The 10,773-nt window shown below is 37.6% G+C and overlaps 1 protein-coding gene across 4 annotated transcripts in view; it reads right to left on the bottom strand.

Annotated features, from left to right (window-relative positions):
* Positions 1-696: 696 nt before the first annotated feature.
* The window catches only part of DCTD (dCMP deaminase), a 59,048-nt gene continuing 48,971 nt past the window's right edge, over positions 697-10,773 (bottom strand). For all 4 annotated transcript variants that reach the window (XM_030493130.1, XM_030493131.1, XM_030493132.1 and 1 more), the window contains 3 exons: positions 5,998-6,114; positions 4,351-4,447; positions 697-2,399 (listed from right to left, as the gene is read on the bottom strand). In XM_030493130.1, coding sequence (XP_030348990.1) covers positions 2,321-2,399; positions 4,351-4,447; positions 5,998-6,114 — 293 coding nt within the window. In that variant the 3' untranslated portion in view covers positions 697-2,320. The remainder of the gene's footprint in view (positions 2,400-4,350; positions 4,448-5,997; positions 6,115-10,773) is intronic.

Below are 10,773 nucleotides of genomic sequence, written 5' to 3'. Positions count from 1 at the left end.
CTCTAGTGATTATTCTTTATTTGAAAGTCAAAGCACTACCTCCTGAACTATTAAAACAGAAAAAGCCAGAAGCATTTCTGGGAATGCACACAACGTAAGGGTCACACCTTCTTTAAGATTTGCTCTAAAACATTAACCTTGAACTAAGCACATGTTACCTCCAGAGTTGTGGATGTGCTTTTTCTTTTTCATAAAGTTACCTTGGAAATCAGAGAGCCCACCTACTAGTGTGAGTCAACTGACAATTGCTCTGAAAGCTTGTATATATGGCTCTATCAGATCAAAAACTGATCGGAGGAAACCTATCACAAATCCTATCATATTCTCCATACCGCTCTTCTGTTACACAAACAGGAAAGTCCTGGGAGAAGGAAAAAAAAGAGTCATTAGGAAAAGTAGTACATTCCTGGTAATACCAGGACATTGGTTCAAAAAACTCCTGAGTTTTTATGCACATTATACATTCCCATTATCTAAGGCTTGACATAAAAGTACTTAAAAGTAACCAGAACCACAATGCATGGTTTATCTTTTAAGTCTGAACTCATATCAGCAATTATCTATGAAGAAAACAGCAATGTTGTTGCCAAACCCCAAAATTTTGCTTCTTCTGTCCCCTCTGTCCCATTGTCAGACCTGTAGAACTCAAAATGCTTCTACTTATTAACTCAGGCCAAAGAAGAAGATGCGCATAAGCTGTTTTAGTGACAATTTATTAAAGTAATTTTTCAGGTTTCACCCTCCCCCTCCACATATGTGCAAATTTCTTCTGGCAGTAAGCCACAAACTGACTTTGAGGTGGAAAACACTTGCAAGAAAAAAAGAGAAAGTCAGAAACTACTTTATAAATGGACACATCTTATAATATGTTACAGTGCTCCCTTTAGTAGCGAAATGGTTCATAACACTTCACTTTATGCAATATCACAATGCACAAAATATGCTTTGCATATGATTGCAAAAACAGCAGCACTCTGGAGCCAAGCACATGGCTTAATATTATAATAATGAGTCTACTTCAATGTAGTGGATTTTAATAAGACTTTAATAATATTGGTATGAAGCCAAATTACATAATGTCCCAAAATATGAAACAAAGCTTTTCTAGAGAAAAATAAAAGCTCACTGAAGTATAACCACGTTTAAAATCAACCTGCCCACCCTCTCCCCAAAAAACCCCAGAAAAAAAACAAAACACGGAAAAAACCCAAACACCAGTGTTATCCAAATAAAGCCATTAGGAATATTTAATTTGAAAAAATCAAATTAGAGAAAAGGAACTCAAATCTATTCCCAGATCTCAAGACAAAATTAAAAAGGATATTATTTTAGGCAGCATTTATGAAAATGAAGGTACTATGCCAGCACTGGGAAACAGGCTAACACCATAATTACCTCTTTTGGCATGGATATGGATATGGGCTGACTATCTCCAATTTCTCTCAAAGGACAAAAAAAATATTCAGTTACCTTACAAGTTGATTATAAGACTGAGCTATGCTGGGACCATCTAGAAACATCTTAGACCAATGAAATGATTTCCTTCTACACATGGAAACAAACTCCAAGTAAGAGTCCCAAACATACAGAGACAAATAATTTACTCCCTGAACCCCTTTCAATTCTGGAGTCTTGGGGAAAACAAGGACCTGAAAGCACCTGCAAAGCTTGGTCCAGTATGGACCATTCCCAGAACTCCCTCTCTCATCCGTCCCCATGTATGACAGTGTTAGACAGCACTTAAAAGGAAAATGAGGATTTGTTGGATCGTTATCCAACGATCATGCAGAGTATCACACATTCTTAAAGCTGTATCACTTTTTAAATATTAGTGTTGTGCTAATTGCAAGATTAGTATTTGCATGGATAACATTTTTTTGTCCTTTATTAGGATCAAGTATTTAGATCCCCACGTCCAACAGAGAGATCAACAGATATTAGTGTATTCCAATGTACTACCAGTTACAATAAGTACTGCTGTTAAGCTGAGTCTAAATCAATGCTGACAGCCTATCAGAGCATGTGGTGATGCATACAGCAAGAATCAGAACAGTTTTCTTTACATACATTATATTGTCTCATCAACATGTCTCTAGACTTTTTGAGCAGTTTTGATAAAGGCCTTAAAAAAAATGTAAAGAGATTTAGATTTCACATGACAAGATGAAGTGAGGGGGACATTTTATGCCTTGGATTTCTTAGAAGTCTACTTCAGCTACAGAAGCCATTAAAAAGTTGCAAGTAACTTCAAGATGAAAGGCATTAGCAGCTTTTTAGAAAAGGATAATCACACTCTTCTAGAGACTTAATGAGACTTAATTCACAGAAGCTTTTGATTTGGTCTGCCATTAATTGAATCAAAGTCAATGATGATCTTGTTACACTTTGGCTTGAATTCCCTAAAATAAAGAAAAATACAGATATTAGTTAGTGAGTAGTTAAAACATTTTGCTTGCTTTAGCTCCAGTTAAATCTTTGAAGGAATTAAAAAAAATAAAAAAAAAAAACTCTCCTTGGATTCACGTAGTTTTCATCTCTATGGGAGCCAATTATAGTGCACCACACTGAGAGAAACCTGGACAAGAAAGACTAAGACAAAAAAGGCACATGGGGTGTGTTAGCCTGTACGTTCTTTGGCTATTGGAGTTCATAAATTACCCAGGAGTCAAAGGACTTTTAACAACTTACCTGCAGGTGGTGGCATCATGTTACCAGGGCTGGGATTTTTGTTCATATAGATTTATGTTTCAAATATTTTTAATACATATTTACAGATATAGGTACACATATGTATCAATAAAAACATAATAATATACTGTATATGCATTACATATACACATATGTATACATATGTATATATTAAAGAAATTTAGAATATATTTTGGTAATATTTTGATCACTTTTTTCCTGCCAAGTTTTCAAAGAACACTTTCAAACTTCATCTCAGTATGTTAAATTATTTTTTTGAGCTAAGGGAAAGTATCGCATTATGCATCATACTGGGGAAAACCCAAACTAGTTAAGAGGGACTCATTTAAAAATTGTAACTTTAGAACTGTAAAATTAATACTGCCACAAAATGTTTCCTTTTATTATCATTAGAGCATCTGCTACAGCAATTAGCAAAGAAGGTATTTGGGGACCACGCATATATTTTCCAGTCTACCAGTAAACAAAGGATTATGCAAATAGTGTCGATTTAGTGCCTAATTAAGCTCTGCAGTTCAGTTCAAGAGATTCATTAAGTACCACCTACATCCTTAACAATCAATACAAGAATGAATAACAGTCAACACAAAAAAGCACATGCTGCTGACCATTCTAAATGCTTTGTCCAGAATAGCAATCTGAAATGCAAGAAACACTCTCACCCTGGAGAAGTTACAAGATTTGATTTGCAAGAGAATGATTTATGCTTTTTTAGTCAAAATAGTCTTAGTAGGCAGGAAATACACTGAAGGACTAAAACTGAATTTCAAATACTGCTGTGTTTTTTCATGGACATTTCTTCGCCCAGTAGGCACCTTTCATCCTAAAATTCTATCTGTCAGAATTGTTATGTTTGCAAATTTTTTGAAGTCTTTATATTAATACTGCAGAACTTTTAAGAGTTGCAAAGCCTCCCTCACTGCATAATTATCCTCACCCACAGCATGTTTTTGCCATCAAACTAGCTGTTGAACAGATTGTCTTTAGGTAGCTCTGTCAATGTCTTTAAAACCCCCACTCTTCCAACATTTTTCAGTCTGTCATTACTTTAAGGCAAATATTCCAAGTTTTACCCTTTGCTTACAAGAAAAGCTGACCAGTAGGCACTGAGAATTAATGATGGGCGGCTAGAAGGACACCTTCCCAAATTGACTGCAACAAAAAGATATTAAAGTTCCAAAAAGGATCAAGTAATCCACAAACAAAATAAAAATCAACTGGTCGTTTCAGTGCAGCTTGTATGATCATAGGATAATTCAGGTTGTAAGGGACTTCAGGAAATCACCTCGTCTAAACTCCTACTCGAAGCAGGGCCAGCAATGACTCTCCCGAGTACAGTGTAACCATCACGCTTGCAATTTCACTTGCAGTCCAGGAATTAAATGAGTATTCCAAATGGACTATTTTATCATACAAATGCTATGAAACTGAAATTTAACCATACCGAAGGCAAAAAGAATGGTGCAAGTCTGTCAATCCAGTATCTTTTGCAGGCGTGGAGAGCAAGCCATCTACAGATAGTACCAAAGAATAAAATGCTGCACGAAGCAAAGAAAAACTTTTGCCCTAAAGTTGGTCTCTTTCACACACCGCTTTCTTCCTTTCCAGAATAAAAATAAAGTTAATCCAAGGTTCTCTTACCTGTAGATAACACCTGCTAAATCAAACATCCGCCGTGCAGCTGTCATTTCCACAGTGTCATGATATTTGTCAGACATAAAAATAACTTCCTTTATGCCTAAAAAGGTCATATAGAAAAAAAAAAAGTTTAGAAATACCCTGAAAAAAATAAAAGAGAAATAGAGTAATGTCTGGTGCCAAAATCAGAAGAGGCAGCATTTATCCACATGCTCTAGAACTCTTTGGTAGACCTCTACTTCCCAAAATACTATAGATTGTACTTGAGAATAAGGCTATGTAAGGTAGAGCTATTTTGGAAGACAGTTCTTTCAAAAATGTTGGAAAATGTTTTTCTCTGCTTTCCCCTGAGTTTAACTCAGGAAACCAGAATGAAAACCTCATAGGCAAAACCACTAGACAGACTAGAAATTAAGCATTTTTGCAAAAGTAATTGAAAACTTATCTACCTCTCTAATACAGATAAAATTCCCCACAAAGAACTTAAACTCCTAATCCTATTCCCCTCCTGAATGCAGAGCTATAAACTGATGCCTTTCTCCTTTTGTTCTCTATTTTATAAATAGCTCCCAATCCCAGGTTCAAATCACAGAAATGCATGCCATCTCAAGTTGTTGAATGATCTATGCCTAAATTACTTAGGCAAGGGAGAAGTGTAAAGGCTGACCCAAGAGAATTCACAAGCATTTCAAAGCCTATCAACATCTTACTGTGTTTACCAGACAATGCGAATACCCATACATTGCAACTAAGTGCTGACCTAAGCCCATAAGGATGAATGACTATATTCAGAACAAGCAGACAATCTGATTGGAAGACCATTTGATTTTGATTCTATAAATAAGAGAAATGTAGCACAAATACAGAATACTGTCGTCTTTCCCCCTTCACCTATCTTCATTTCAAACCTTACTGACCAAAATAAAGTAGTGTTCTGTTTGCCACTTTCTTCCTAGATCCCTGTGGCCATTTGTGGTACGAGAAACTCTGCAGAACAGCAATCCATGCCAGGATTGCAAGACTTTATGAGCAAAATACAGGCTACCTTAAACAGAGATTTTTATGGAACTGAAGCCTACTGCAGATACTGCCTAATCTGAAAAAAAGGAGACACATTTAGGCCAGCATACTCACTGCAGTGGCACAGATTTATAAGAATTGTAATGAAAGACATAATTAAAGTAGGATCATAGAAGTCTTATGACATTTATGAGCAAAGATATTTTAAAATCTTCAAATATCTACCATGCATCACATTCAAATTAAAATTTCATGTATATACTCCCAACAGACCTTTTGTCATGCAGAAGTTTATTTCTTTCTGCCCTACTCTATTCAATGTGTCAGAGCACAGTAAAATTGACAGTAATTATATGCAAAGCCTGTGTTGTTCTTTGGCAGCTCCTGGTCTAAGAAGTTACAAACCTAAATTAGAAGCACGCTTAGAATTACAGAAGATGCAATTAGCACTGGAAAAATTTGGCACCATTCAGATGCAAAAAAAACCCCACAAGCAGCATTTTATGAGGTTGACAGTGCAATTAATTTAGAACTAACAGCAGCAATTTAACATCAAATACATCTGTGATAAGATACCAACGAGCAGGCAGCACTGCAACCCTGACAAATCAAGCTGGCACTACTCCTTACCTGCCTGGATGATGAGTTTTGCACATTCATTGCATGGAAATAAGGCAACATACATGCTGCAGCCTTTCACATCAGCTGAGTTTTTGTTCATGATGGCATTCAATTCGGCATGGCACACTGATTTATTAAAACAAAAAAAATAAGAAAGAAATCATTCATAATACCATTCATTAAAACAAATCAGTCAAACTAAAATGAAAGTGTTACAATACAACTGCTTACATCCTTTCAAAGGCAAAGAGCTTGCACAGCTTGTCATAAAGGGCAGAGGAAGAAATAAAAGCAGAAATACCAAGATCAATGAAGGTCAATTGTTCTGACCAGGCTGCCGATTAGTAATGATATCATTAAGCGCATTAGCATTGCCATTTGCTAACACCTATCGCAGGCAACAAAGCCCTAGGCTGTGGGCCAAGTAGTTGCAACCACCCTAAGTGAAGCAATATCTCACAGCTTCACAACTCTCTGGAGTATCTAATTGCCAGTATAAAACAGCTCATTTATGTGTTTACATGCACAGATAGGAACAGTCTTATGGTTATAAGAGTGCGCTGTGCGCTCTCAAAGGCAGGAGAATCGCGAAGTAAAACTGAGCAGCTCTGTCCTCTGGGTCTCAGAATGGCTCAGCACTGCTGCATGATTCTCTCACCCCAAGAATACACAAGACACACTCAACCATAAAAACGTCCCAGCTTTAATATTAAAGTGAGTCTACTGCTCATTAAAAGGTGCCAGACTTCCCGAGCTGGAAAACAGTCCTCTATTTCTCCATGGATTTGAGATAGCAGGTAGCAACAGACTACCCTGCCTTATTCCACCATAACACAATAGCTCTTTCTGGACAGATCGCACCTTGGGGTTTAAGTTTTTATACTTTACACATCAGTAGATTATCTAATGTGTTACCAACACAGGTGAGAACAGTGGAGTTCCTGTGTCATCCACCATGAACCTCTGAAAAAAAAGTTAGGATCTCAGTGAGAACTTCCTGTTTACACCTAGGAATGAAGGCAAGGTGTGGAATTCATATACCTACCTAATAAGAAACTGCCTACTGCCTTGACTTACTTCATAAACAGGTGCTGAAGTGAGGTGTGGGTTTGAGCTCATCTAGAGACCTGCATATGCAGACATGAAGAGTTTTTACACTGCTTGTTTTGAAGAACCGATTAAAAAACCCAAACCAAACCAAAGTAGTTTTCCTCTCCCTTGTGTACATACAGAAATTAAACCAGGCAAAGTTTCATAGCACAAGTTCACGGTATACTTGCTACTATATACTGACCTCTGTGTGAATGACCCCGCCATGCAAAGAGTAACTGAGTGCAGAACCCTCGACACACAGGAATCCTTGCTGAATGGAAATGTTTTCTGTATGCGCTAAATGTCTACATGGAGTTTGCTATATAACAGCTAATGCACTACAAATTTACAGTCTAACTTACAGCACGCAAGCTTTCCCATGTAGACAAATCACAAAGGACCAAACACTTGCTATAGCAAGCTTAGCACTGACTTCTACAAGCAGTCCCCAGCATCACCGTGACCATGCTGTCCACATACCTTCTAACAACCAGTAAAGCCAGAAATTAACATAAAAAATAGGAAATTAACCAACTACCCCAAAAAAATGCACAAAAAAGCACCACCACAACATTAAGGTTTCTATTACTATTATTGTTTCTATTACAACTGTAACTGGATCACACTGTATTTTAAACATATTCCACTAAGTGTACAAGATATAGAATTATATGAACCTATAAGTTTAGAAAATCCAGGAAATACATTTAACTCCAAGTATACTAATGAGTTGCACTCGCCTTATGTAGCCTTCACAATAAGTAGGCAGAGAATAATTTTTTTTCTGGGGTTACAGAGGATTGTGTGAAAAGAGTGTCATTATTTCTGCAGCTGGAATTAGGTTGTGTCAACAGGACAGAAACATCATTTTTAACTTTCTTTGAGCAACATATTGTGTTCTAGGCAGCAGTCTAAAATATGGAAGGCCTCCAGAAAGAAGGATGAGGGAATGTTTTCAAAGGCTCACAGAACTAAAAAAAACAAGAACCCACAATCAAACCCTAATTCCTTCAGTAAATATTTCTCCTTCACTAAAACTCAGAAATCTTCAGCCATTAACCCAGGAAGTTTCATTATTAGTACTGCAACAAGTTTCCTTCCTGCACTGATGAGAAACAAAGGCTCTTTTGGCAGACTTCTACAAGCTTTCAACAACAAACCTCTTCCCAAGCAAAAGCAAGTTTAGGCCAAAAATAACTTACAGAAGATAATCAGCTAGAGGGAAAAGAGAAATTTTGCCTCCTGATCATTTTAACACAATCTGAAGTTAAGAACAATTTTGAATCTCCAGTGTGGAAAGAAGACACAGAGGCAGCAATAAGGAAGAAACAGAGACTAATCATTCCGAGACAAAAAGTAGTGGGGTCTCCAACAAACCCAGCAGGCTTTTGTTTCAGAAACAAAAGGAGGCAGGTTTTTCATGCACACTGTAGCTTAACAAAATATTTCTTACTGCGTTTACTGCGGAAAGTAATATGGGACTAGAAGTTTGCATTGATTCCAGAAGTCACCTTTTTTCTTCCAATTTTTTTTTTTTTCCCAGTCTACTGGGTTATTAAATACAAACCCATTTTGGCTTTGTTAGAACTTGGAAGAATATTACACGTCTTTGCTTTATACATTTCACTGGATGTCTGCTACTGACCCCTGTTATGCATGATGGTCCGTAAGAAGGTATAGGCATCATACAAATATTTTTAGGCTTTGTCCTATCACTCTTTATCCCCTCCTTCCTCATATTCCCCCCTCTGTGGCAGACAGGCATTGACTGTTAAATGATTTATAGATAAGATAGTCTATTACGCTCCTATTTTTCTTACAGACCTACCCAGCTTTTTACAGAGGATTAGTGAGAGAAAAATCCAGGAGTCCAAAAATCCCTCTTGTTAAAGTTAGTTCACATTTGGGGCATTAGAAATTTTCTAACCTGTTAAGAGCTCCTACTAACAGTTACATATTGTTCTCTCTCAGGCATTAAGAAGCTAACTTAAAATAACCTTTCACAGGTGCACGATATTCAGAACTCTGGAAACTATATATTTAAACAGTAGTAAAACTATTTTTACAATACCCTTTAGGGGAGCGCAGCATTTGGGGGGGGGGGGTGTTTGTTTGGTGTGGTTTTGGTTTGTTTTTTGTTCTGTTTGTTGGTTGGGGTTTTTGTTTAATAATATTCACATATAACCAACATAATATTAAGTCTGTAACACCGGTTTCCATTCTGGAAAAGCGGCTTGAAAAGTATTCTCAAAAGGCTTCATTAGCTGAAGAAATAACCATGCAACAAGAAGCTAGTGTTTGCTCTGTTATTCCCACCACCTGCTACTAGATTCACAAGGCGGGGGGGGGGGGGGGGGCGGGGGTGGGGAGGAGGAGGAGGAAAGGCAGCAGAGGAATGACTGCTTCATGACTAGTGGTATTAATTGCTAGGGTTTCTATCTTTTCTCACTGCATACTGCTTTGTGTTGCATATATGAGGTAGTACTCATCCTTAAGCCAACCTATAAATAAGAGACCCCTACTTACCCTATTAATGGAACATGCTTTTAGTGGCTTGCAGTCAGAAATACTCTTCCCACCTACTAAAAGTATTCTGACTAGTGAATTTATGAGAACCACAGACTAGCTGAAGTATTTCTTTTTGTTTAAAAGCCTATATGCTTGATGAAGAGCTTGGAGTAGTGACCACTGTAACATGTCACCTTTTAAGAAGCAATCAAATGAAGGGCTGGGGGGAAGTGACTTTATCGATGTGATGAATTACTAACTTAACCAGACTAGAATTTTTGAGAAATTATGCACTAAATACAGTGTTATATTTGAAAATAATAATTTCAATGCATATAGACCATCATGCAGCAAGTTTTGATTTATGTAAGTTTTTATACTGCCATTTTAACCAATTTGACAATAGTACATGTTCCAAATACTAATATATGGTAATAGCACAGTGTTCTTCAACATAAACCCTGCTCAGAAATGGACACAGGAGTTCTGTAATTTGGCCCACTTCTTCTTTGTAAGATTTTCACCTTTTTGTGTTCATCAGTTGTCCATCCCACCTTTGTCCAAGCTCCACCTACCAGTTATCCTTTACTCTCTGGACCTCCGATGCTGGACTTAGCAAGGATCATGGAAGGAACCAAAATGTTATTTAAAGGAACAAGGTCTGGAATGACAACCACTGGGGACAGTGGTTGATGAATCTGGAATTTGTAGAATGACATTGGTATTTTTCAACCTTTGTGAAAGTATAGGGATAGTTGCCGGCCCCTGCATTAGAGGAAAGCAGGACACTGATGTTGGACTGACACTGCCCTCAGCCATTCCTGCTGCTCTCTTTCTCACTCTGTGTACTGGAGGAAGAGCAGTTGCTGTGGTCAAGGCAGAGAGGCAAGAATAATACCTCCAGATTTTACTGGAGCCTGGCTTTCATTACTTTCTTCCATGAAAAGGGAAAACTAGGAAGTGAAGATGGAACCACTCAGCCCATTTAAGATCATCACAAAATCTGCTGGAGGCAGACCAGAGAAGCCGCTCTCAAAAGCTGAGAAGCATTAGTAAACCCAGCCCATTTCCCAGTTCCTCCCATCCTGCTCCAAGTTTGTTTTACTCTTGGCAGAACACAGAGGCATTTGTGTTTCTGTGTTTCCAAATCTCCAAACTTTCTAGAGATGTATGAGACCAGAAATG

This window comes from Strigops habroptila, chromosome 7 (assembly GCF_004027225.2).
Source record: "Strigops habroptila isolate Jane chromosome 7, bStrHab1.2.pri, whole genome shotgun sequence".
Lineage (NCBI taxonomy): Eukaryota > Metazoa > Chordata > Aves > Psittaciformes > Psittacidae > Strigops > Strigops habroptila.
This window is presented reverse-complemented; position numbering and strand designations above follow the sequence as displayed.